Genomic DNA, 27228 nt, shown 5'->3' with positions numbered 1-27228 from the left:
AATCGCTCAAGGTCTCCTTTATCTTCACAAGTATTCTAGATTTAAAGTCATCCATAGAGATCTAAAGACAAGCAACATATTGTTGGACAGCCATTTTAACCCCAAAATATCAGATTTTGGCATGGCAAGAATTTTTGACGAGAGTGCGCTTGTCTTTCTTTATTTGTCACTACAAACACACTTCCAAAATCTCTGTGGTGCCTCTAAACAGTCCGCAATTAACTTGGCTCATTCTGTTAGTACATTTCTCTATTTAACTGATAAAATTGCTTGATCACGCTGGAAACAGCGGTTATATGTTGCCAGAGCATGCAGTGCACGGCCTTTTCTCCACAAAATCTGACATTTTCGGCTTTGGAGTAATTATGCTGGAGATTATAAGTGGGAAGAAGAACACAACTTTTGTACCGATCAGATCAATCACTTAACCTGCTAGGATATGTAAGCAACTCAATCACGGCCTATATCTTCTGTTTCTCTTCTCTGTTCAAATTAAACAAGTACTTGCTAATTGTTTGCTAAGAATCTCATAAACTGTAACGTGTTCGTAAAGGCTTGGGAGACGTGGCAAGAGGGTCATTGCCTGGACTTAATGGATCAAACATTGGTCGACTCGTGTTTGGAGGATGAGCTGTCTTATCCATTCAGGTGGCTCTTCTTTGCCTTCAGGAAAACCCAAAGGACAGGCCCACCATGTCCGATGTTATTTCAATGCTGAACAAAGAAAGAACAAATCTGCCAATACCAAAACAGCCTGCGTTTTCAACTTTATGTATCCTAAATGTTGATACTCCCCAAGCGATGCACTGATCGCCTACTTCAAATGATGTGACTTTATCTGTGATTGAAGCTCGATAACATCCCATCTAGGTAATAACTTACATCCCATCTCGGTAATGACTTATTTCTTCATAGACGTTTTTCATTTTCCTGTCAAGTCTTTATTGTTCACGTTCATCTCTAAAAAACTTTTGCATAGAGAAAAGCTTATCCAAACTCTTATTTCGTGGCAGCGTGCAATATGGAGAAAAACAGCTTCTCCATGTTTTTTCATTGACATTTCTTATACTTCTTGCTCACATTCACCTTTTGAGCAGCATTGTCTCAAACTCAATACAGCAGCCTGCATTGAAAGGAGTCAAAAAAGAATTGGAACTGTAGCGAGAAACTGGAAAGGAAAGCAGGTTGCAGCATGGGCCTTTGTGGACAAGCATGGAAAGTCAAGAGATAGATGATGCTGAAGCAATCAAATTATCTCTTATCAAAGCAACGGAAGAAGGCTGGACAAGAGCACAGGTACAAGCAGAGAGTAACCACCTCGTTGACAAAGATAAATTCCTACAGCTGCAATTCTTTGAAAATGGCCACAATCCTAGAAGACATTGTAGTCCCTAGCTCCTCGTTTGATTTGTGCTCCTTCGCATATACAAAGGAAAAATGATATAGAGTAGAAATATAGCAAATTATGGTGTAAACTTGCCAAAGCGGAGTGCAAGGTTCATTTTTCCCTCTGTCTAGCGCAGGAACAGTGCAGGCATTTTGCCCGATATACTGTAAATCTTTTGTAATAGTTATTTATCACCCAAAAAAAAAGTGTCATTCATAATTCAATCGAATCCTTGAAGACGAGAACAAGTAAAATTCACTACTTGAATTCGCTAAATACGGTAAATATTTCCACCTTCATAATTAAGTGAAAACAATTTATACTTTTTTTTTTATATTGGTCATAGACTGAAACAGTAATTATTTTTATGAGCCTTATTATTTCGTATTCGTAAAGTTGATCATTACGAGTGATTGTAAAAATTATATTTGAGTATTTCTAAATATGTGTTTATTTAACCATTCGAATTGACCCAGCGATCAATGGAAAGTTAAATCTTGTACACGACAGTTGGAATTAGAGGTGTCAAAATGGATGACTTTGACGGGTTTGGGTTGGATAAAATGGATAATGGGTATAAGTGAGTTAACCCATTTATACCCATTTAATTAGATGGGTATTAATGGGTAAGTCAAAAAATGAATTGGGTAATCCAATTACCCATTTATTTTAACTTTTTGTAAACTCATTTAAATTCATTTTTGCAAACTAAGTTATTAATTTATAGCACTCTTTGTACCCATCATTAGTTTTAAATATTTACTTATAATGTTCAATAAGCCTAATTACCAATTTTTTTTTCATTTATACTATATGTCACAAAATTACATATTATTCAATAATTGAATTATAAGAATATAAAAATTTGATCTAAGTACTATAAAAGTTAATATAAAAACTTAATCCAAAAATTTTGAACCCCTAACATTTTTTTCATATATAAATTTAAAATTTCATTTTAGAAAGATAAGAAAAGAGGCTAAAACTTATCATAAATTGGTAATGTTGAAAAATGAGCATGTTAACAAACTAAGAGAAAATAAAATAATAAGATAAAACCAACAAATAGTAATAATAATGAAACAAAAGTAGTTAACATCATGACAAAATGAAAAATCTGAAAAAAAAGGATGGGGGAAGAGAAGAGAATTCTAAATAGGTTAATTGGATTTGATAGGTTACTCAATAATACTCATTTATTAAATGGATATTATTGGGTAACCCATTTATACCCATATATATAAAAATTTAAGATACCTATACCCATCTATTTATGGACGGGTATGGATAAATTTAGTTAAGTGGGTTGGTTTGCCACCTATAGTTGGAATAAATGAGATGAATGGTAATAAAAATTGAAAAGATTTTTTTGCACTTCAAATGTTGTTACTCAAAATCAGGCTTTCTTAACTTCTAATTAAACAAAAAATGAGAACAGCAAGAGCTTGCTTAACGACTGACGGCCGGCCCTATATCCTTTAGTGGCCAAGAGGTGGACATTGGATCAACTAGAATTAGGACTATTAATTGGGTTAGGTCAGTCCGAGTGTGGCCTGGTTGGCCCTTAGAAAATTAGGGCAAGCCTTGTATACCATTGGACTGGATTGAGTTTAGGCCCATTTTAATGCCTGATTAAATTGTGAGTTGAATTTGAGCTTAGGAGACAGCCCAATCAAAGCCCGATGATCTAGTCAACTAATTTTTTTAAAAAAAAATTAATTAAGGGAAGGATGGAATTTAAAAAATGAAAAGGGAGAAAGGAGATATGAAACTAGGTTTCAAAATTTTTTGAAGTTTCAATCTTAGTCACGAGAATAAAACTTCCTTAACTTTGTTTTTTTTTGTCAGAGCAGGGGAAGATTATGATTAAGAAGAAGGGAGGGGCTAATATAATTTTTTTTATAATTATTTATATTATTTAATAATTATATTTATTGTAACGTGCATTATTGAAATTTACATATAATAATAAAAATAAATTAATATTATGTACATGTTATATATAATTATGTATTTAGGGTGAGTTCGGGTTAAACTCAAATTAAGTCTGACACTCCTAAGCTGAATTCCGTCCTTAGCATGAATGGGATCCAATAAAGTTGGATTTCTGAAACGTGTGATCAAGTGGGTCTATGTGTCCTCGTTGCAAGTTGGAGCCCAAACTGAAATGAAACATTTGAATCTCTTTTGCCCAAAAGTTCCAAATAACCGTGTCAAGGAATCACGGTACCCCGAGCATTTTGTTTGGGATTAATTTTTCTACACTTTTATTGTAAAAAAATTTTCACACTATTGTGACTAGATTCACAGAACTTCAACTTATATTTTCAATACTAGGGGGAAAAGCCCGCGCAACGCGCAGGAGTTTAGTGCATGTAATTAAATATGGTTAATAATTATTATTTGGCATTTTCTAGTATAAGAATTGAAGTATGACAATTTTATTATGTGATATTAAATAAAAAAATCATAAGCTACATATTGAGTTAAAAAATATAATATGCAATAAAACATAATTATAAGATACGATCAATCACTTTGCATCTAATCTAGTAGAATAAAAGACCTATTTATATATGCTCATGCACTTTAGGGATATTAAAATTTGTTGTTTAGTTTGAATTTGATCTTGATATGAGGGCAATCCACCACATTATCTTGTCATATAAGTGAGATTTGAACAATTAGCATACTTGAAGAAATCATTGCTAGTGGAATTTCGATTCTTGCAAGCCAAATTCTTGAATTTATATTGATTCCAAGTACATATCATCACGAGGTCTTCACATTGATCAATCAATTAATTATAATTTATTGTATGATTTAGGACATATAGCAAAGTATCTCCTTCTCGATAGGGGTTACAATCACGAAATATCAGTTTTTGAGTTAGTTGCAAAGATATACAATAACTAACATGCTAATTTAGATGAATAATTATCTCAAAAAAGTACTAAAGAATCTTAATCCACTCAATTCAAGAAAAACAATTAAAAGTAATGAGGTACATACTTTAGATTTGCAACCAAATAGTTTTAAGTAGACAGTTAAATATATTGGCAAATTAGATGAAGTGAAAATTTGTCTAAATGGAATAGTCAGTAAAGTAGCAAACGATTTGAAAATTACCCTAATTAATAGTTAAAACAACAAAAGAAATAGATGCAATCTATAAATGGGAGAATTTATGATGATAAACTTATTTTAAATCACAAATAACAATTAACAAATGTGGTCTCTTCCCTATCAAACTTGTCTAACATGGACAATTGAATTAAAATACTAAAAAAATTATTGCACATACAACTTGCAATATTACAGATTTTTTACAACCAAAAAGTAGCTTGGTTAAAGAAAACATACCTATTGAGAAATGTATTGCAAAATGGGGAAGAGAAGTAGCTAATGTAGCAACATCTGAATTCAATATGCTACATGATTGTGGTGGAACAAAACCTATAAGTAAATGACGTGAATTTGAATAAATGGAGGGTTACTATGCTAACGGCCAAGAAACCAGACTTCTCTACTAATTAACATTAATTGTGTCTTAACATCTATATATCATAACTTTGCAAATAACTGATAAAAAAGGATTTAAGAAATTAAAAGAGTTAGATGTTAATACAATTAAATGATTAAAAGGGCTTTTATGTAATTTCACTAAAACACAAACTGAATCCAGTTGTATCCAATGTTCAATCGGATATCAAACACTGTCGCATATCAAACTTATCCCTAACTTTAAATGTCTAAAAGGACATCTAAGTAATTACAACAAAACTAAATTAGTTATAATAACTCATATTCAATATTCTAATTGCACTTCAAACACTCTTATATTTTCAAAAAAGCCTCATCCTTGCGGTTGAAATCCAAAGACCAACTCATTCTTATATAGTATAAGGATGTTCCTTTGAAATGTAACTCAATTACGTCTGCACTGACTAGCATGCAAAAAAATCTTTACACTGATAGTATAATAGACATTAATCGGATTTTAGGGTCATTTATTGTTGATAAGTGACGTGGGCACGGGTAGATACACTGGAAAATCATCCCTCCATGCATTGAAAATTAGCACGGAACAAATTGTTGAGTTGGAGCCCACGAATTCGTTCGAAGCTGCCCATGAAGATATGTCCCAGACAATAATGGCTTTTTGTGTAAATGCAAAGACAGATATGCTGTTCCTCAGCATGAGCATCCATGTCCTCCATTTTGTTTTTTTCTTTTCTTCGCCTTCAACGAAATGCACATGCTTTTCGTTTATTGATTTCAGGATTATGATACACAGGTAAGGGGAGAAGAATGTATGGGAGGAGATATGGAGGATTGGGTCCTTCAATGGACCCTGCTACTCTGCAACTGTACAATCGCTGCCAAGCTTGTTTGCCTGCAATGGAACCAAAAGTGAAACTGATAAGATCTGCAGATCAAAAGGCAGAAACGAAAGCAGGGATGCAAGGAAACCTGTTCCTTGCAACTTTGAAAGATACAAACCAAAAGCCCTTTGGACTTTTGTCCCTGGTCATATCACATTTTCCTCATTCCCGGTACTCCTTAAAATTAGTCTGGAATTACCCGTCATTGAATGTCATATCATCACGGACCTCGTCTGTTCCTCAACTGCTTAATCCCATTTTTCACTTGCTAAAAAAAAAATTCCTTATTTTCATGATTAACCAACCGATTGAAGTATATGCCAAATTCTTCACCGTAACATCCTAACATGCGGCTTTCTTGCGCGGGGGAGCGGGGGTGGGAATGGAAAAAGAAAAAGAAAGGAACTAAAGCTTGGTCAGAACGGACTTTAAAAGCATTTTATGCGGTGGAACGGATTTTAGAGGTGCTATAAATTGCAAATGTGGGAGGACAGGCTTTGGGTAGTTCATGGATGGTCCGCGGTGACCTACAGGGATTCACATGCCTGATAAGTTTAAACAATAAAGACAAGCGAAATCGGATTCCCCGAACAACAACAATCACAGATTACTAGAATGTCATCATCAAGAATCCAGTTACTAGTAGAATGCAAAAAAAATACGGTATACTAATACGTATAAACCATTGAGGTGGTGGAAATCAATGAGGGAGCAGAGCACGGGGGCTTCATGTACGTTTCAGCTTTTGTGACCAGATATCCTCCTTCAAATGCAATAATTATTGCTGCTGCTTTGAATATTTATTTACCAAAAGCTCCCCAACTTTCATGTAAATCTACCTTTGAATGCAGGGCCATCCTCACCATGTCTTTGCCACAATCACACCCATACGGGCTTTTTTGACCGTCAACTGTTGAAAAGCCTATGCTTTTTGCGTTTATACTGACGGCCCGTCATCATGAAAATTAGCACCACTGCCAGTTTCACACAAAAGGAAAGCAAATGAACTACTCCTTTTATCATATTTGCGGGCTTTGCTAATTACCTGCTGCCTACAATCATGTTGTACTTTAGTGACCCCCCCCCCCCCAAAACCCCCCAAAAAAAAAAAACCCATAAAAAAGAAGAAAGAAAGAAGAATTAGTAGTTAATACCTCATCTAATTAAGGGCTTCACGGTACACAAGTCGAAAAAAGTTTATAGTACTAAACAAGTCGGGAGGTGTTTAATTAGGCATTGAAGCTGCCTTGTTAATGAGCTAGAAGAAGAAGAAGAAAAGGAGTGGGACAAGGAAACTTGTTAAATTGTTGTCGTTCTTCTAGGCATGCAGCTATAAAACGATTAAAGAATCACACAACGAGCATTTTTTTTTTATTTTAACCGCAATTGCTCGTGTTATTGAGCAAACTCTACTTCAACATTTGTTTAATTTCGCCTAAGACTCCCTTTGACCGATATGTAACACCAATAAACCAAAGAGCTGGCTGATTTTTTTAGAAACTTTTTTATGTACTTGTTGATAATTAATGCTAATTCAGCTATCTCATAGATTGATCAATATTTTTGATCGATGTGTAGTAATTAATGCCAATTGCCAACCGCCATCCAAAGAACATATATAATTCATTTGGGTTATTTTGAGATCCTCCTCATAACAAGCTTGTGCTAGGCACATCTACTACATAATTCACGAAGGTTTCTAAGCAATCATTGGAGTATGAACTATGAACGTACTTTGGTAATGGATTATGTATTGACAGAAGAGCTCCGTGTGATTTCCTATACTCTTAAGCTTGCAATGGTAGAGATGCGCATTAAAACTCAAAGGGGCCTTTTGTAAGTAAAGTGCTTAGATCATGCATTGTGCTAACCCTGCAAAATCACAAGTGTAGACCCTAGAGGATTTATAGATGATAGAATTTGAGGTGAATCTCGATTATCTATTCCAGCAATGCCTCGTCTTTCCTAGTTACTTCATGTTCCAGTTACATTCACCAGAAGGCAGCATTGTCTATTTAATTTCTTAGTCAGACCCAACTAATGCCTAATTAATACCTAATCACCTTTAGCAATAACATTGTTAGTACCCTAAGTACCTATAATTAATGCAACGACGAGGCATCATGTGATTAAAGTTGCATTTTAACAATTTGCCAACTCTGTTACCATCACTCGGAAAAGCCGTACAAAACATAGCATTGGCATTCTTCCACTACCAAAAGTAACACTTTGTAACTTTCTTAGTGCCACATTAAATATTTAATGGAGTACATAATACCATATGTTATACTAGTCCATCATAAGCCTGTATATACTATATATACATTTTGCATATAAAGCCTGCGAAAGCTAGAGAACCCCCTCACACACATGCTCTTCCAACCATCATGGCTATCACACCCCGAGATGAATCCGACTATGACAGCAGCTGTTCGTCGATAACCGTGCCGGACTCAAGCCGGAGCTGGATGAGCAACCTCAGCTTCGGCAGCCGCCGGAGCTCTATCTCCGTTTGTTCCTCTAGTGACTCGTATTTTTCGAACTGTCACAAGCCACACAAGGCCAACCAAGCTGCCTGGGAAGCCATGAAGCGGCTACGATGTGAGAAAGGCCATGTGGGGCTCGACCATTTTCGGCTTCTTCGCCGGCTAGGAAGCGGAGACATCGGAAATGTTTATCTTTGCCAGATTAGGAACCCGCTTGTGGGGTTACAGCAGTGCTTTTATGCTATGAAAGTTGTGGATAGAGAAGCTCTTGCCATAAGGAAGAAGTTGCAAAGAGCTGAGATGGAGAAAGAGATTTTGGGCATGCTAGATCATCCTTTTCTGCCCACGTTATACGCTGATTTTGATGCTTCCCATTATTCTTGCCTGGTTATGGAGTTTTGTCCCGGTGGAGACTTGCATGCATCCCGGCAACGCCAACCCGGAAAACGCTTCAGCATTTCATCTGCCAAGTCAGTATATATTCTTTAACTTTAGTCATCTAACCTTACTTCTAATTTGTGTAATCCTTTAGTGATTTTTTGTTTGTAGATACATGCAATATATAGGTAGATTAACTGCCTAAGGTATTGTGCCACTAATGACTTAACGTATATATCCCGTTTTAGTGGTTTATGTCTCTTAAAAAATAAAAAAAGAATTGTTGATCAGTCCTCAGACAGTTAATTTAATTCATATTGATGAATTAGTTACGTAAACTTTCAGCTATTTTTCATCTTTTGCTACGTTCTCTAATGAATTTATTCTACACGGAATTAATTTCAGGTTTTATGCAGCTGAAACGCTGTTAGCGCTAGAGTATCTTCATATGATGGGGATAATATATAGAGATCTTAAGCCAGAAAATGTGCTGGTAAGAGAAGATGGGCACATCATGCTTTCAGATTTCGATCTCTCTCTTAAATCTGACGTTGTCCCTAAGGTCATAAGGTCTGCGAAAGTTTGTCCAGCTGATCATCAACCTACTCATAATCATAAAAATACTACCAAATGCTCCACTCCAACTTGTGCTTTGCCCATACAGCCCGTGCTTTCATGTTTCTCAACTTCCAACAAGAAATGCACTACTATTACCGTTACGGCTACACCATTGCAGCAGCAACCACCGCCGCAGGCGACCAACTTCACATATAATATTCAAGAGTACAACCCGGAATTGGTGGCGGAACCCATTGATGCTAGATCCAAGTCCTTCGTCGGGACCCACGAGTACTTGGCCCCGGAGGTGATATCAGGGCAAGGCCATGGAAGTGCTGTAGATTGGTGGACTTTTGGGGTGTTCTTGTACGAATTGTTGTACGGGAAAACACCATTCAAGGGTGAGAATAATGAGAAAACTCTGATTAACATATTGAAACAGCCGTTGGCTTTTCCAAGAATCGGTGTGAGCACGACCAAGGAGTACGAGGAACTGTTGAAAGTTCAAGACCTGATTAGCAAGTTGTTAGTGAAGAATCCCAAGAAGAGAATTGGAAGTTCGAAGGGTTCGGTTGAAATCAAGAGGCACGAGTTCTTTAATGGTGTGAATTGGGCTTTGATTAGGTCTGTTAGGCCACCTGAGGTCCCCTGTGATCTTCACAAGATTAGGAGTAGAGTTATGATACCCAAATTAAGCAAGAAAGATAGAGAAGCTCCTTATCAGATTCCTCATCATTTTGATTACTTTTGAGTGTGAATTGTAAATAATTACTATGAGTTTTGCAGGAATTTTCGAGTTAATTATGTAATCCTAGAAGACTGTGAGCTGTTTGAGTGTCTTTCTACGTGCATGCTTTACTCTAGGTAAGGAGAATTTAGGGGGCAGATCATATTGTAAGCATCATATCTAATTGTTTAACAAGGCTTTGAAATATATACTGCTTAAGTGCTTAGTTAATCATGATTGCTTCTACCCTGTAATTTGTAACATTGATTTCTGAACGAAAGTGGAAAAGAAATGAAATAGTCGAAAGGACTTAAACGTCATCATCAAACAGAAAAGGACACAAATGATGTTTTGTTTTAGTAAATATCAAAGATGCATCGTTTTTTTTTTTAGTAAATATTTTTGTTTTTAAGTCAGATGAATGAATATATTCTCCTTAAGGGTGGTGAATGGAAATTCGGTACACTGTTCTTAGGAAAACATAAAAAAAAGAATTGAACATTTAATGCATTTTAATAAACTAGAAATGTCTCTTATCCAACGTCACCTAATGCATTGCACATATTTTAGTTATATTGCTATGTTGTTATACACAATCGTCACCATTTGTAATTTAGTTACTATATAAGACGAGAAATACTTGAATTTTCAGTATCTAAGTACACACTTGTAAAGTTCAATATTATCAATAATATTTCTAACATTTTCGTAAAAAAGAAAAAAGAAAAGTTATACCCAACACCGTGCTTTAAAAACAAACGAAAGCCTCCCGTGTCTGCCATAAAGATTGTAGTTCTCTCCGCTATAAAGGAGACAGTCGCTGGCGGGAGGGAAGTACCATTGATCAAGGAAAATTGGGACACCGTATTCTCCTCTACAATCTCCAGTCTCCGCTAACCTCCTTTGCGATTTGTAAATTTTTCTGAATCCTTTTTTTTTTTTGTCCTTGCTTTGTGAGAAACCTTTGTTTAAACGCAATCTTCTTTCTTCAGATCAACTTGCAGCATTAAACATCTGCTTTAGTTCAGAAATTTGTATACGTGTAAAGGATGGGGCAGACCATAATTGTCCCCATGTTTATTTCACGAGAACTCATGACCTCATGTGATGGCCATTATTATTTTCTGAATGATGGAAAATATAATAAAATAGAAAGTTTACTAGCAAGGGATGCAAATATCCCTTTTTGTTAATATCTCAACCCTTTTTTTTTTTCATCTGGGTACTTTCATTGTCGCAGGCACTTATGTTTTCTTTTACTGATTAAAGGAGAAGAATCAGACGAGCGAGCCCATGATGTCTTTGCTTTTCCTCATCGCTCTGAATTTATTTGTTTTTCCCCAATAGATACAAGTGCTTTACTAGTTCCATTATTTCTAATTAGCTTTTTCCGTATCGTTTGCAATGATTCCTTGAAAACACTACTGTGAAGTGGCAATACAAAAGGTGAGGTGAAAGCAAGACTTCCTTTTGCTGTTAGAAATAACAAACCATTAATTGGATATATAGAAATGATGGATACATGGAACATCATTGTTTTGACTAAGCCCCGACCCAGCAGACTATTTAATATTGGTGCAGGTTTTAGAGTTACTAGTCTGGCAACCAACGAGACTATTTGGCTAATCAACGAACATGGACCAACAAGCTAAAATACAGCATATTCATCTGAAAAAACAATAAAGAAGAAATTGGCGTAGCAAAATCTATAGGCCACAGACGAATACTAGTGTTTGGTTATGAACACCGAAAAATGGTATGGTGGGTTCAAAATGGTGGTATGATGTTTATGTGTAATAGTTTACCATTTTATAACCGGTAGCAGGACGATCTGTATATGGAATATGCTTTGGTAACTTTTATTTTTTACGTGTTGAATGGTCAAATAAAAAGCTAATATACATTCATGTTTTTTTTTATGTTTCCAATAAATTTTTATACCTCTGCAAGCAAAAAAAAAAAATCCAATTTAGACAATTGCTATCAACATAAGTTAAATAACGTTTTGATTTGCTCTATATATATATATATATTAAAAAAAAGTAGTAGTAATTAGTAGCAAGACTTCCTTTCACACTTTAGCGGGCAAGACATCTGCTTTTTACGTTCTTGCATGCTGGCGGCCGCGAACTTTATTTAGAGATAACCACGCCACGCTCCTATTATTGAGAGATTAACTCAAAGAAAACTGAACCTGCTATAGGATTCTCGTGCACTAGAAGATGATATACGAGAATCCCATGTAATGCCATCTATCCTGCTGCCGGGACCAGCTGCTATAGGAAGACATATATATATATATATATGTGTATGTATGTGTCAATCATGGGCATATTATCATGAGCTCACTAACTTACGTACGTTGTGTGAGATTTTCATGTTGATTCTGCAATAAGATCTTCTGGAGAGGCACTACTAATACCTGCGTGTGTTATTAATGGGTTACTAATAAACTTGGATGGTAGCTTTAAAATTATAAAGCAACATGATGCTTGAAGAAATATAGTAGTATAACTCAAGAAATATGGTTCTTTTCAATTTTTTTTTTTTTGAGAGAGAATAGAAAACCGAAGCAATATATGTTCACATTAATTCTGGGGCTTTTGATGTAAAACTATTTATTATATGTTCCACAATATATTAGATGAGTTTAGAGAACAGTGCAAATTAAGCATCTTATCTAAATCAAATTGATTGTAATCCACCACCAATTAAGGCTTCATTATGGAAACTTTGTAGGTGGGTTTTGCTCAATTAAAGTACGCCTAATAAAGTTTGGGAGGGGAGGGGAGTTGAGGGATCACATGCAGGATAAGTAAAGGACTACTCCCCCACCAACATTTGATGAATTTTTTGCTTCGAGACTGTCAGATCCCTTTTGCATGCGGGGAAAGTGTCTGTGGCCAATTTTTTCTTTTGTTCATAGAGCCTTTTAGTGTTTGCACTTGCACACGATATATATGTGTGTATATATATCAACCAAGTTACTGTTATTGCTGGCCTTTACAGTAATTTTAATCACCCAAAAATGGTGTCTCCATTTCTCTTTCAGGAGACGAATGCAATTGTGAGTCCCGTCAATTTAGCATCTTTAATTTCCTGATCTCTCACATTTCTGTTTCTTAAATTGTTGCTGACGCTACTTCCGATTCAGTATTCGACCCAAAAACGTATCATCATCTTATCGCTGAAAACTGTGATAATCTTCTAGTCTTCTCCAAGATCCCATGCATGCATACGACGAGCATCTTAATTACTTTTCTGATCATGAGTTTAACTAGCTAGTTAAAATTTTTCAAGAGGTTCTATTGAATGAACTGCTTGTATGTATTAAAAGGGCAAAATAAAAAAAAAACCCATAAATATTTTCCTTATTGGATTGAAGTATCAGTAATTAATGATTGAGTTATTAGAGATACAGTTGCTTAGTTGTGAGCAATGAATGGATTGCTCTCTTTGCACTGCACAAGCTTTTACCCACTCGCAGCGCTTTCCCGAGTCTTTGAAATGATTACTAATCACAATTAAATCTTACCGCAACCTTATCTTCTTCTTCTTCTTCTTTATAAAGCACTGATGTGAAGTGGAAATTAACGGAGTTTCTTGTTTTCCGTTATTATTATTATTATTATTATTATTTTTTACTTCTCAGACGGTAAGAGAGAGAGAGAGAGAGAGAGAGAGAGAGATTTTCATAGTCTGAGTAACTCTGGAGAGGGAGACTGGCGTAGGGATTTGGGCACAAATGAGGATGGGGGCCAATCGCTAATTGAACATGGGCCTACTGCAAAAGCCCATCTCTAGACATCTACGATGCAGACCCCAAAACTCGTGTCGCTCCAAGCCCCTTCTGAAACCCGATCACGGAGGAAAAATTGTCGTGTGTCTCTCGACTGGATGCGATGCTTCAGGCTTGCTTGCTTGTCCCCTCTGAACCATGCCGGCCCCTCTTATCATCTTTTAGAGGATATCACAAAATTCTTCTACTAGGAGCGGTTCATATTTCTGGCAAAAGCCAGGAACACTTGGTGGTAAACTAGCTGGTCTTAGGTCGCTTTCTTTAATATTCATGACTTTTTTAAAATTTTTTGGGGGGACTGGTCAAAACATAACTTTTTATTTTAAGTACTTTTTTTTAAGGCAACGACAGATTTCTTATAACATAATCTATTCTAATCTAGAGGAAAAATAGTCTAAAGAGATTGGTAGGCATAAGAGTCAAAAGAGTGCTATAACACCTCTTTTGAACTTTTTTTATTACAGATGAAATTTGAACCTCGATTTATAATTCAAAGAGGACTTAATCCTTTTTTGTAACCACTAAACCAAAGCTCATTAGTTTATTTTTAGTAAGAGTCAAAAGTTGAAAGTGCAAGCCTCTTGACGTCAATTCATGACTTCTTGTTGTGGAATATATTGGCATGTAACCTTTTTTTTTTTTTTTGGGTCTGAACGTGGTACGGGCACAAAAGTACGCCTAAGACACATTCAAGGATTTTCTGGTTCGAACTTTGCCACCACCTCCCAAATCCCATTGTTTTTTAAGCCACCGGAACAATTGTTGAAAATTTACTGCACTCCACTCAATGTATGCTATGGGTCACCTAACTTCAAGAGGTTAGTCAGTAATTTTGACCCATTTTATTATCATCCCGTCTCTGGACTCAAAACCAAGTTGTCACTGCCCCTCACCACCTCCCCATTGTCAAACGAAAACCATTTGCACTTTTATTACCATATATATGTAAAAAAAAAAATTTACTACTATCAAACCTAACTAGAGCTACATAGCGCATTTTTTAAAAAACAAATTAAATAAAATATAGCTATTAGTCCTGATTATTGGGACACGTGTTAACATCTCGATGATATGCTGCATTGCTTATCCAAGTTGCACACTGGATCCAAAAACTCACCCACGGTTTTGGGGAGCGCTTTCTCCTCTACTCAAACCACTGGCTCCCCTCATCTTGCTCCTTTTAATTAATTAAGTGCTTCTTGAGTTGGTAAGAATTCAGAAACTCGAGTCGATGAAATGGACTATCTTATCACAAGTTCCTTAATTCTTTGAAGTTCCTTAATTCTTTGCATTTTAACTTTTTCCACTGCTATTTGAGTTTTAGGGCAAGACACCTGACTATTGACAATCACGTTAGGTGAGGTGACCGATGTACCCTTGTACAGAGTAGAGTATATTTACATGGGGAAGGCAAAATCACCGACCGGGATGGGAATTAAATAGTGGGTGGGATTTGAAGGGGGGGGGGGCATTACTTAATTAAGGATAAAAAGGCAATAATTTCAGAAACCTCTCCTAAGGTTTTTAACTATTTCATTAGCTTCCTTTCAAAGTTTGAAAATTGCACTAATCTCCTTTAAGGTTAATTATTTTGTAACATTTAGACTTAATCAGTAATTAAAAAGTGATATTAGGAGAGAGAAAATATGATTCCATCATTACCTTTCATATACTACATTATCTAGTTAATTAAATACCAATTCACACATTAAAGAAGACACTAAATGGATCAAATCACATATAGTATCAAAAAATAGTATATTATTCTATATTTTTTCATTTAATGCAACATCCAAATTATTTTTTTTGGTTACATACTTACTATCAAACATGATCAACAAAAAATAATTAAAAAAATTTGCAACCGGAACATTATAGAGAGCAAACGTTAACATCACAAATATCCTTGTAAATATATTAAGGTTAGTTGTGGAGATTTTTATAGTATTAAAGTTAGCTCTTTTTAATTTTTTCGTTGCATCTTGCTTGTTTGTTATTGATCATATTTTATAATGGATTTGTAATTGAAAAGAGTAATTTGGATGTGAAATATATTGAATGATATACTATTTTTTGATGTTATATGTGATTTAATCCCTAATAAATTATAGTGTTTTTCTTTAATGTGTAGATTGATGTTAGATTAACCAAATAATATAGTAGATGAAAGACAATGGTGGAATCATGTTATCTTCTCTCACTCAATATCACTTTTTTATTACTGGTTGGATCTAGACGTTACAATATAATAAATCTCTAGAGAGGTCAGTGTAATTTTTTAAATCAAAAGAGAGAATAGTGAAATAATTAAAAATTTCAAGGAGGTTTCTAAAATTATCCCTAAAAAAAACGTGACCCACCTTTGAACATTGATGAAAAGGTTAAATTCAAAAAAGAGTGGAAAGAAAAGGAATTTTTTTGGGCATAAAAAAGGGGGCAAAGCAATAAAATGATAATGTTGTGACTTTAACTTATTCAGTCTCCATGCATTGGGGGGAGGGCTAATTGACGTTACTATAAGTATTTGTTAACTTTAACTTAACTTACTTCAGTCTCCATACATTGGGGGATAATGTAGTAACTTTAGCTTACATCAGTCTCCGTACATTTGGTGGGACGTTACTATAAGTATTTGTTAACTTGGTTCGACGTAAATCATGATATTTGATCTGGGGCAAAGTCGATCCCGTAAAAAGAATCTGCCGACCACAAAAAAAAAGGTGGTAGTAGAAACTAAAGAAAACAAGTGACTCCCGACGTTGGATATCAACCGAAACCATCAAACTCTGTCAGCAACTCCCACCAGTTACAAATCTTTTGCCACAGAGACATATGAAATCTATGTCCACCTTCGCCGCTGGGGGTTCTATAAATAGCCAAACTCACCTCACTAATTAGGCAGACCCCCGGAAGCATTTCTTTATTTATCTCCTTCCAAAATCAATTTACTCCAGTGTTATAACCTTCCGCATTTCCTTCAACAAGGCTACTACCAGAATGGCTGCTGCCAAAAATGTTGCTCAGTCTCCTCTTGAGAGAAGCTGCAGCTTGGCATCGCTAGACCATAAGCTAGCCATGGCCAAACGTTGTTCTCATGGTACGGTACAGCTAACTTTTCCTTTTTCTTCTTCTAATTATTACTAGCTAGTAGCACGCTGCTCCTTTTCACTCATAAAGTAGGACCCCCCAAAAAAAAAAAAAAGTTTCATCAATTAACAAGAAAACTTTCTGATAAAAACGATGCTTTCGAAAGCAAACATGTAAAATTGACAAGTGTTGATCGTTGCATCTGCAGAGGGTGTCGTCGCCGGAGCTAAAGCAGCTGCGGTTGCTTCTATTGCAACTGCCATCCCAACTGTAAGCCCATCCATGCTTCGTAGTTCGCGTTGTAAATTTTAAGAAAAATCACTTTGTAATATCGATTGCATTTGCAGATTAAATAATCTGTCTTTGTTATCCGAAAAAAGGGTGACCCAATTTTTTTAAAAAAAAAGGAAAAAAAAAGTTTTTGAGCTTCAAATGAATGAGAAAAATCAGAAAAAGGTATAATCAGATGAAAATTCCACACGCTTAACATATAGTAGTATTTGTTCTTTTTTTTTTCTTTTTTTCTTTTTTTCTCTGTCTTGCAAATAAGTAGTAAAAAAAGTGAGAAATGCATGCAGCTGGCTAGTGCAAGAATGGTCCCGTGGGCAAGAGCCAATCTCAACCCAACTGCCCAAGCTCTCATTGTTTCCACAGGTAACAAATGCTGCTGCTACTAGTAATAGTCAGCATCTTTCTCTAACTCCTAATAATTAATTAACATCATCGTCTTTGCAACTCTGGTGTTGTAACACCCGGCCAAGCTAAAAGAAATTATTATTTAGCAAGATTTTTATGGTTTCAAATTAATGTTGCAGTGGCTGGAATGGCTTATTTCATCGTAGCGGACAAGACTGTTTTGGCAACAGCAAGGCGAAACTCCTTCAATCGGCAGACCTCCTCATCAGCCTCTAACAACTAGCACTTGCTTTAATGCTAATTGTGTGCTCCTCCTAGCTAACTAGGATGCAGTTGTCGTTGTTGTTGCGGTACTAAATACTATTGACTGCTACCGCCATCTATCTATGGTTTGTGAATGCATAAATAAAAATGTTGAGCTTCTTTTCTGCTTTTAAGAGAATCCATCCCCGGATTTTGTGTCCAATCGAAGCTCCTTTACCTTTTTTTTTTTTTCCTAATCTGAATATCTAGTCCAATGTTCCAATCTACCTATTTACTTGGGGTCGGTCAAATTCAAAGCTGGCCGCACCCTACCTTGAATGCCGATGAGAAATTTATATACGGAAAAAAGTTTGATTATACGGTACTAATGTGTAATTTTGTCAACACCAACTTATGGTCAATAAGAGCCCCTAGTGGGTAGTTCGGCTGAGATTGGTCGATTTTACAACAAGTTCTCAAGTTTAACCCCCACTTGCTATAATATTGTTGCTGGTATCATTAGGGTGAGCTCTGCCACCTTGGAAAATTAGTCTGAGTGATTTCACTCAAAATACTTCTTAGACCGGAAAAAAAAAAACAAACTTATGGTCAATAAGACGCACTATCATTAAAACACGATTGGATTGAAGGGCTTTAAAATTCGGGGAAACCCAACTCATGCAATACCTTGGGCCTAATCGATACCAATAAAAACAAAAGTTGGGCCAAATCCATTAGAAGTTAGAACCCGGTTTTGTTCTCCAGCGGGCTAACACCACCATTTGCACGTCTTGACTCGTCTCCTCCGGCCACTGCAACGTTTTTCGTCCTACCAGATTTGGCAATTGGTTTTGTCAAAGGCCAATTTACACTTCAATCTCATCTCCTCCGAGTCCTTGCTTCCTCGCATTTTCTGATGGAAGCCCTGCTCTCTTCTTCTTCTTCTTCTGGTGTAACCGCGAAGTACTCAATTCCTCCTCCGGGTCCACTCCGATTTACTGGTCAATCCGTGAGACCAATACCCGTCCGGATACTGACGGTGGGCAAGAAGAGGTCAGCCGGGGTGCAACTCATAGTTGACGATTACGTTAACAAACTCAGCCACTATTGCCCGGTTGAGGATGTTCGGGTGAAATCCAACCCCAAGAGTGCTCGCGATCCGACGGTTCAGATTGAACATGAGGACCAGGCTTGCATGCGGTGTATCAAGTCCCAGGATGAATGGGTTGTGCTGTTGGACGAGCGTGGGCTGGAGCTGGATTCTATTCAAACGGCTTCATTCATTGGGAACGCTTTAATTGATGGAGCTCCGAGCCTTCTATTTTGCATTGGTGGACCTTATGGTCATGGACGACTTTTGCGCCGACGGGCCAATGTCTCAATCAAGTTGTCATCTTTGGTCTTGAATCATGAAGTTGCTCTTGTTGTGCTAATGGAGCAGCTCTATCGGGCCTGGACCATTCTTAAAGGCCACAAGTATCATCATCACTGAACATTAATTGATGGTTCAAAAATTTTTTTTTTTTTCTAAAAAATATTAGCCAGTTAATTGTACCAATTGTCTATTGCTATTTAAGAGATGCAACCAACTTTCATTTGCAACATTAGTCATATAGATTCGGAGCTTTCACGTTATAAACAGCTAAGTGCTTAATGTAATTTTCCATTTTGAGCTGCAAACTCCAACTAGGAAACAGCCATCAATTGAAATCTAACTTAGTTTGCCTAAAGTGCAACAAATCTACCAATAGTCCATGCATGAGCAACAGCCATCCTTGAAATGGTGAAACCGATTGCGATCCCTGGCAATGATCTCCCTGTTGAATATCTTAGATATCAGCTTTGTGGCCGAATGGCAGTTGCCACAAACTCGGAGATTCTTTACAATCCTCAGGGTCGTTCCCGGTTTTGTACTGATCAATCCAAATGCAATCGCCAACCTCTCACTGTGTTGACTCAGTATCCCTTCCTTCCACTCCTCATCCATGTCATAATGGACTTCCGATGTATTGGGAACGTGCCCTGCCATTTCTAGCCGCCTATCTATTTCGTCCAGCATCCTGTATATGTCTTCGCTCTGTGGATGTGTCCTATCACTGACAAGAAACTCGTGCACAACGGAGTCTAGTTCTATGGACGTGCAGCCAGGAACTTTCTTCAGTCCATTATCATTGAGCATGGTTCTTATTCTAGCTACATCATTCCACCTTCCTGCTCCTGCATAGATATTTGACACAAGCACATATGCTCCATGATTATTGGGGTCCAATTTGAAAATGCTGCAGGCAGCATATTCACCTAATTCAAGGTTTCCGTGAATCCTGCAAGCTCCAAGAAGGGAACTCCATATGGCACCATCAGGCTCAATATCCATACACGCCAACAGTGACTTTGCTTCATCGAATAATCCAGCTCGACCCAAAAGATCAATCATGCATCCATAGTGCGGCAATTTGGGTTGGATTTTGTAATCTTGGACCATGGAACTAAAATGCAGGCGACCAAGTTCAACCATACCACCATGGCTACAAGCTGACAAAAGACCAACAAAAGTAACGTCATCAGGTTCGATACCCTCCTCAATCAATTTGGAGAAAAGATCAATTGCACCATGTGCATTCCCATGCATGGCTAGCCCTGATATCATCACATTCCAAGAAGACAGGCTTTTAGTTTCCAACCCAAAGAACACTTGTTTTGCAGATTCGATACTTCCGCATTTAGCATACATGTCAATAAGACTCGTCCAAACTGAGGAATTTTGCAAGTGATGGCAATTTTTGTTGATATAAACATGTATCCATCTGCCCATATCTAAAGCGCCCATTTGCGCACAAGCTGGAAGAATGTTCAAGAATGTAACATCGTTAGGTTCCACACGCTCTAGTTGCATATGGCGAAAAACAGCCAAGGCTTCTTTATACTCACTCACATGCGTATGTCCGCCGATCATAACATTCCACGAAACAATATTTTTCACTTCCATACCATCAAACAAACTTCGAGCTGTATCAATCTCACCACATTTCGCATACATATCAACCAGAGCGTTAGCCACTCGAGGATTCGAATCAAGCCCATTTCTATTGATCCAAGAATCCACCCGCTTCCCCAGTTGAAGCCCGGCTGAACGTGCACAAGCAGAAAGAACACTCACTAATGTGCTCTCATTAGGCGTGACATTTAACTTCCACATATTTTCAAACAAACTCAAGGCCTCCCCAAATCTTCCCACTTCAGCATATCCTGAAATCATAGCATTCCATGAGACCACATCTCTAACAGGAATCCCATCAAAAAGTACCCTAGCCTCATCCAAACAGCCCCTCGAAACGTAGCCACCTATCAGTGCTGTAAAAGACACGGCATCTCTGAAACTACTTTTTTCAAACACTTGTCTGGCATGACCGAGTTCACCAATTTGAGCATACATATTGATAATTGAAGTATGTATATGAACATAACTGTCCAAACCGAGTTTTAACACACATCCATGAACTTGTTTTCCTATCTGGGCTGCCATTAATTTCTTGCAAGACTTGAAAAGGGAAGGAAATGTATAGGAATTTGGATAATTGCCTAACGAAACCATTTTTACGTAAAACTCCAGAGCTAATTCAGGATTTGAGCTTAACGCGTACCCATGAATTATTGTATTCCATAAGATTTCGGTGGGATTCTCAATGGCGTCAAAGATTAGTAGCGCGTAATTTGAGTCACCATACGGGCTTAAGGCGCAAAAGCCGACTAGTTTGCTTAGCCCGAAATGGGTATTATGGAGGCCGAATTTTATGAATTGGGCGTGGATTTGTTTGAGGGTCTCCATATTTTTGCATCCGGAGAGAAGGGATAGGGAAGGATGCTTTTGCAGGAGGCTGCAAGGGGGATTGGATTCCGCAGGGATGTGGAAAGCTGAAGCCTTTGAGGTAAATGGGGACGAGGGAAGGGCCATGAGTTTCTGGGTGGAAAAAGTAAAAGACAAAGGGATACGAGGGCGGAAAGATGTGATAATTTCGTTTGAATATGATTTAACAGTTTTCTTCAGACTTCATACTACTTTCTTTAGTGATGCCCATGCCCTCTTTTCATTGGATTGGATAATCAGCAACTTTTATCGTTTAACTTGCTATTTTGAGGATGGAGCATGTGAGGTGCAAAGATGTAAGATAGTGTGGTCCAAGTCCAACAGATTAAATCAATCATTGAACCCATCCAAAAAATAAATATCCTGCAAAAGCACTCCCATTAGTCTTCTGGACCCGGGAGTGTGGAGACTGCTCTGCTGACTGGAAAGCGTTTTGCGGTGGCGACACAGACGCAAGGATCGAACTAGGAAGTAGTGGCTGACAAACGATAGAAGGGACGGTTGAAATGGCGACTTCTGTGATGGGCCTGACCTAATATTGCTCAAGAATCATGATGGTTATTTGAACACGAAAGCCAATGCTATTTAGCGTATAATTGAGATTCCTGACCCCATACATACTTAGCATAGAATGTGGCATTAAGTTCTTTAGTATATCACCCAATTAAAATTCCTTTATTGATTGTCTAAATGCAGTGAAACGTTGCACTTAAAAAATGCAATGAACTATGCTTGAAATCTTTGTTACAGATGACTAATGGATTTCCTTAACGGGCGTCCAGTTCCATATCCAACTGAGATACTTTACTACTCACGTTCACTAAAACCCAATCATTTGTTTATTCACATCTCGCACGTAGCGCACTCTACCATATCATGACATTACGAAAGTTCAAAAGCTGGCCCTTAATTCTTTCCCGTGAGGACAATTGAAAATTGTTTATGCATTTGAAGTGTTATTGGAGCATTTATCGCCTTTTCACTTTAAAAGATTAGTATTGATTCATGTTCATACTCGTATTGAAAATCTTATCAGTAGAAACGGTCAAAGTTAGATGCGCACCACCTCATATCATAACAAGCTTGCATCAGATTATCCTTTTACCACCTCCCACCCCCACAAAGAGAATAAAATAAAATAAAATAAAAAGGTAAAACCCAACCTTGGCATTGCAGCAAAATCGCAAAGTCTTTTGCAGCCCACAAGACTGCAAGTCAATAACCCTGGTATTATTCCCCTAATTTCAGATGTTTAGATCGAATTCATAAAGGGAAAGAGAAAGGGAATTTGGAGTCATTATCTTGCTTTTATGGTCACAATCAGTTATCAAGATCAAGGATATATTTTTTAGGTGAAGCAAGCACTCGACGTTCTTTGTTTAGAAAGTGTGCCTATAACCAACACGATTAACACACCAAGCACTAGTAGCGCTATCGGAAGGCGAAGGCGAAGGCGAAAGCTCCACCTAGCTCCCTCGAGTAGCAGTGAAAAACAGTCGCAGAATATCCCAAAATTCAAAAGCTACGGCTATTTTTTGCATCGCCCCTTAGGATGTGGATTCTGGCAAGTATTATTGAGGAGAATTGGACTGCTTTAGAGAATGGTCACATATTGTAGAATAAAGGATGGCGTGGGGGGGGGAGGCATTGTCTAAGGTTTTACATAAGACGAATATTCACTGTGTCTGCTCTGGTTATCAATTTTTTTTTCTTTCTGGGCTGAGCAACGATTCCTCCTTATCGAATCCGAGGTCAAAACACAAGCATCTGTGCTCGCATGGAATCCCCATTGCTTGCCATGTCAGCCATGTCGGCCCTGAACTATCATTACAGCGACCCAATTATGTCTAGGGGTGTACTCGAGCCGAGTCGAGCTCGAGTACTAGTCTATAATTGATTATACTCGAGCTCGATCGAGTCGGAGAATCTCAACTCGAGCTTGACTCGAGGAAATTCTTTTTATAAGCTCGAGACTCGACTTGACTCGATAAGGCCTGACCTTGAGTTAAGCCTTATCGAGTCGAGTAAACTGATCAATCAAGCTTTCAAGGCCGAATTATGTCCATGTCCTTCCGCGCCCACCTTAATAAGTAACATGCCAAGTTGCCAAAGGCAAGTCCCACTGTCCCAGGTCTCCCATGCAACTCTTACGTTTGATTTTTAAGTGGCTTAATCAACAGTTGGGATCCTCCGTTTCATTATTCGATGTTAAATTCAGTGTAATTCCATTTATCACGTAAAAGTAGAATAAATTTAAATAAATAGTGCATGACAAGTTAAATAAATAAAACATTTGACATAAATATAGAGTGTATTTGGATAGTAAATTATTTGAGATAATTTTATGAAAAAAATACTGTAACACTTTTTTTGATGTGATGTATGTGAAATAAAAAGGTGATTGAAAAATACGTTAATGATGCAAGCAAATCAGTGTGTGTAAATAATGTGTAGAAATGACACTGAATTACTACTGAAAAAGTGATACTAAGAATCCCATGTGCTTAATTAATCAAGTAGAAAATTTGTGTGGTTTTCTTTTAACTTCAAAATAGTGCCACGGTCATGATCTAGCCCTTTTGCTCCTCTAGGTTACAGCATTTTTAGCTTGGCGTTTATCACATGAACAAGAAAGAAAAACGCTAAATAGTGACAGACCCTTTTCCACATGACAATGTGCTTGTGAAGGTGAACCCTTTTCCAAGTGCTTAATGACGGTGGATTACTGGATGAAAAGGTACGTTGCATACCCAAAAAGCTCGCGCAATTAGTGAAGTGAAAATACACGAAAGGGCATAGGAATAAGGCAGAAAGACAGGAAGAGACTTTAGAAGCCAATAATTAACGAAAAGGGTAGTAAAATAGAGAAAGCATGGCAGCTTAGAACAGTAAATTAGTACCATTTAAGAAGGCGTTAAAAAAGAGCACAAAAATATTGATAATAGGATGCAAAAGGACAGGAAAACCCAAAACAAAGAGAAGAATACCCCTGAAACCCAGACAAAATCACTGAGGTAGACGACCCTCGAAACAATTGAGTGTTTATGTACTTGACATGTCCCTGTTCCACATTAATTATAGATATAGCAAAATTAATAGTATAAATGTGGTGAGACCCCCATTATATGAGTTCAAACCCATCTTTGGATTGTGACTTACAATCCAAATTCTGAAACTCTGTCTGAGAAAATCTCCACGGCTAACGCGCAAATGACTATAGAATGGGGCACCAATTCTGTAGAACTTATGTGTAGGATTGAGTATCAGTCGTCTTAAGCTATCTTGGTTGAGATTATTCATCAAGTCTATTGTCTTTTTACTCACGATTTAACCGAATGGTCCCGCGACAGGACTCTTTTCCATCATATGCTTTAACTGGGGAGCCATTTGGTTCAAATCACAATCACCATCACTATGAGTATGATAAATTTAGAAACAGTAATGACAATGATAAAAATTCTTATAGCGTTTGGTAATTTTACGGCAATGATTTTAGTAATTAAAAAATTAACATATGAGTGAAATGCTACTTTTTAGTAATTAATCATAAAACCCATAATGGAGATCTACAAAACTCATCAACCGACTTTAAATGAAGATTATGTGTGGATGTGATTGAAATTGACACTTGCCTTAAAGCCCACTAACCAAACTCCTACTTTATCGTTCATGTATCCTTATTGCCATAGTTTGGGAGTCTAGAATAGAAAAGAAAATAAGAGAAAAGATAAGTTATAAAAGTAAAGAACGGATGAGAAAGGATCAAGTTTCTATCTAAGTTGTTTGGAGTTTTAAAAAAGAAAAGAAGGTAAGTGATTTTCTTTTGTTTGGGAGTCGAAGACAAATGAAAAGAGAAGATATTCAAATAAGTTACTTTACAAATATGCCCTTTCTATAAACAAACGTGAAACTTGATGGAAATTTGATCGTTTGCTGCAATCTAATGAAAACTATAGAATACTATGAGGCATAAACTACTAGCTCTTTATGTGTTTTCTTTATTGAATAAAAATTATCAGTTCTTTATGTGTTTTCTTTATCGAAAGGATGTGTTTTGGCGAGGGCTTTGTAATGGAGGGACTCGTTGAAAATTAAAATTTTTTGCATCAGGATTTTAAAAGTAATATTATCATATATGAAGATTTACTTAAAACTTCTGTGCGTTTCTTCCTTTTCCGCCCAACTTTGGGCGGAAAGTTTTCCAAAACATGGAGCTAGGGAAGTGAAATCTTTCCAAATCTTTTCTTTTTCCTTCCCATTTTTGCTCCCAAACAATGGAAAAAGTTTATTATCCTTTCAAAATCTTTCTTTTCTTTTCGTTTCCTTCCTCCCAGACTAGCTATTAGTGATTCATATATCCTTATTGTAACACGCCAAAGATGTTCATCCGTTGCTATTAGTGATTCATATATCCTTATTGTAACACGCCAAAGATGTTCATCCGTTTGTTAGAGAGTGCATCGAACAATAGGTTTAAAAACTCCATGCCGACATGAAAAACTCAAAGAAGGTTGTACTAAATAAAAACCATTGATGTGTCTCACAAAATAAATAGTAAAGAAAACGTATGATTCAGAGTATTTGTTATTGGTTTATAGCTTAGATCTTTAATAAAGTAGCAGCGTAAAATGTACTTATAAGAGTGGAATTAGCTTCATAAGATGTGTAGTTGTAATTATTTTTGGTCTAAATTAACATTCCCGTGAATATACAACTTTAGAAGGTCCTTATTCCAAATTTTTTATGAATTGAAACCTCGTACCAACGGCTTAAACTTTGGAATCTTTTTTTTTTTTTAATTGTTGGTAAATTAAACTTTCGAATCTTTGAACAGTCGTTCGACTTGTTGTCTAGTCTTGGACAGCCTTGTATCATCTAACTCATGTCCATACATAAACATATCATCTCAGCATATGCCTTTTCGGCTATATCTTATTGAGTCAAATCAAAAGCTCTGACAAAGTGATAATAACTTAGGCTCCCATGACTATTGTGCATGTTTTAATAATTCCAAGATGCCAAATGCCAATTTTGCTTAGCGGGATTAAGAATTTTTTCCTTGATACATATGCTTCTGCATGTTTCTGAATTCCTATATATATACTATTGGACATTTGGTATCTTAACTTCATCTTGATAAAAGTACGGCAAAAGAGGCAGCGAAGGCCGGTTAGATTACTTTTATCTTTTGATGCTTAATATGTAGCATGTTATAATTCCATTTCCAAATGGGAAAATGCCTCTTAATCATTACGACTGCAAGGGAAAAAAAAAATACGTAATCGATACCAACAAAAAGAAGTAGAACGTAATCTTATCAAAGAAGTAGGATATTAGGACACAAGTCTTGCTTCCGTTGCAAGATAAAGACATCAATCTTTTTATCACCGATCAGGTCATTTTAAAGCACAAGCAATGAAAAATCTTTTTCTGTTGTGTAGCATAAATCAATTACTGTCTCATGGTATGTTTGATTCACAGCGGCTGCAAAATTTTCATGCGAAGATCCAACTAGTGGAACCATAAAAATATGGTGCTATATATATATGTGGGGATTGTGTTAGGTAGACTTGCGTTTAGTACGATTAAGAGTGATTTTTGTAGTTTTTTCATAATTTGGTGTATACTTACAGACACGATTCTATTTATGCACTAGATTGGTTTATGCTATTAATTA

The 27228-nt window shown here is 36.8% G+C and overlaps 4 protein-coding genes across 4 annotated transcripts; 3 read left to right on the top strand and 1 right to left on the bottom strand.

The window, feature by feature from the left end:
• Nucleotides 1–8159: 8159 nt before the first annotated feature.
• On the top strand, nucleotides 8160–10128 carry LOC113775679 (protein kinase PINOID 2). Its single transcript, XM_027320659.1, has 2 exons — nucleotides 8160–8728; nucleotides 9042–10128. The coding sequence occupies exons 1-2, from the start codon at nucleotides 8160–8162 to the stop codon at nucleotides 9943–9945; spliced, it is 1473 nt and encodes a 490-aa protein (XP_027176460.1). The 3' UTR covers nucleotides 9946–10128.
• Nucleotides 10129–16509: 6381 nt separating this feature from the next.
• On the top strand, nucleotides 16510–17875 carry LOC113776215 (early nodulin-93-like). The gene is made up of 4 exons (XM_027321323.1): nucleotides 16510–16817; nucleotides 17016–17077; nucleotides 17386–17461; nucleotides 17623–17875. The coding sequence occupies exons 1-4, from the start codon at nucleotides 16718–16720 to the stop codon at nucleotides 17724–17726; spliced, it is 342 nt and encodes a 113-aa protein (XP_027177124.1). The 5' UTR covers nucleotides 16510–16717; the 3' UTR covers nucleotides 17727–17875.
• A 516-nt stretch (nucleotides 17876–18391) lies between these two features.
• LOC113773194 (putative RNA methyltransferase At5g10620) lies at nucleotides 18392–19390 on the top strand. Its single transcript, XM_027317772.1, has one exon. It carries the CDS (start codon nucleotides 18603–18605, stop codon nucleotides 19176–19178), a length of 576 nt encoding a protein of 191 aa, XP_027173573.1. The 5' UTR covers nucleotides 18392–18602; the 3' UTR covers nucleotides 19179–19390.
• LOC113773193 (pentatricopeptide repeat-containing protein At1g08070, chloroplastic) lies at nucleotides 19267–21663 on the bottom strand. Its single transcript, XM_027317771.1, has one exon. It carries the CDS (start codon nucleotides 21636–21638, stop codon nucleotides 19428–19430), a length of 2211 nt encoding a protein of 736 aa, XP_027173572.1. The 5' UTR covers nucleotides 21639–21663; the 3' UTR covers nucleotides 19267–19427.
• Between the last annotated feature and the right edge of the window lie 5565 nt (nucleotides 21664–27228).

The sequence above is a fragment of the Coffea eugenioides genome, chromosome 6 (assembly GCF_003713205.1).
Source record: "Coffea eugenioides isolate CCC68of chromosome 6, Ceug_1.0, whole genome shotgun sequence".
NCBI lineage: Eukaryota > Viridiplantae > Streptophyta > Magnoliopsida > Gentianales > Rubiaceae > Coffea > Coffea eugenioides.
Note: the sequence above shows the minus strand (reverse complement) of the source record. Positions and strands in the feature narration are given on the sequence as shown.

What these genes read in the sequence shown, in the direction of transcription:
- LOC113776215 (XM_027321323.1), top strand. Translation starts at nt 16,718, where the DNA reads ATGGCTGCTGCCAAAAATGTTGCTCAGTCTCCTCTTGAGAGAAGCTGC. An exon ending in TTGCAACTGCCATCCCAACT is followed by an intron (nt 17,078 to 17,385) that starts GTAAGCCCATCC and finishes AAATGCATGCAG; the next exon opens with CTGGCTAGTGCAAGAATGGT. An exon ending in AGCTCTCATTGTTTCCACAG is followed by an intron (nt 17,462 to 17,622) that starts GTAACAAATGCT and finishes TTAATGTTGCAG; the next exon opens with TGGCTGGAATGGCTTATTTC.
- LOC113773194 (XM_027317772.1), top strand. Translation starts at nt 18,603, where the DNA reads ATGGAAGCCCTGCTCTCTTCTTCTTCTTCTTCTGGTGTAACCGCGAAG.
- LOC113775679 (XM_027320659.1), top strand. Translation starts at nt 8,160, where the DNA reads ATGGCTATCACACCCCGAGATGAATCCGACTATGACAGCAGCTGTTCG. An exon ending in TTCAGCATTTCATCTGCCAA is followed by an intron (nt 8,729 to 9,041) that starts GTCAGTATATAT and finishes AATTAATTTCAG; the next exon opens with GTTTTATGCAGCTGAAACGC.
- LOC113773193 (XM_027317771.1), bottom strand. Translation starts at nt 21,638, where the DNA reads ATGGCCCTTCCCTCGTCCCCATTTACCTCAAAGGCTTCAGCTTTCCAC.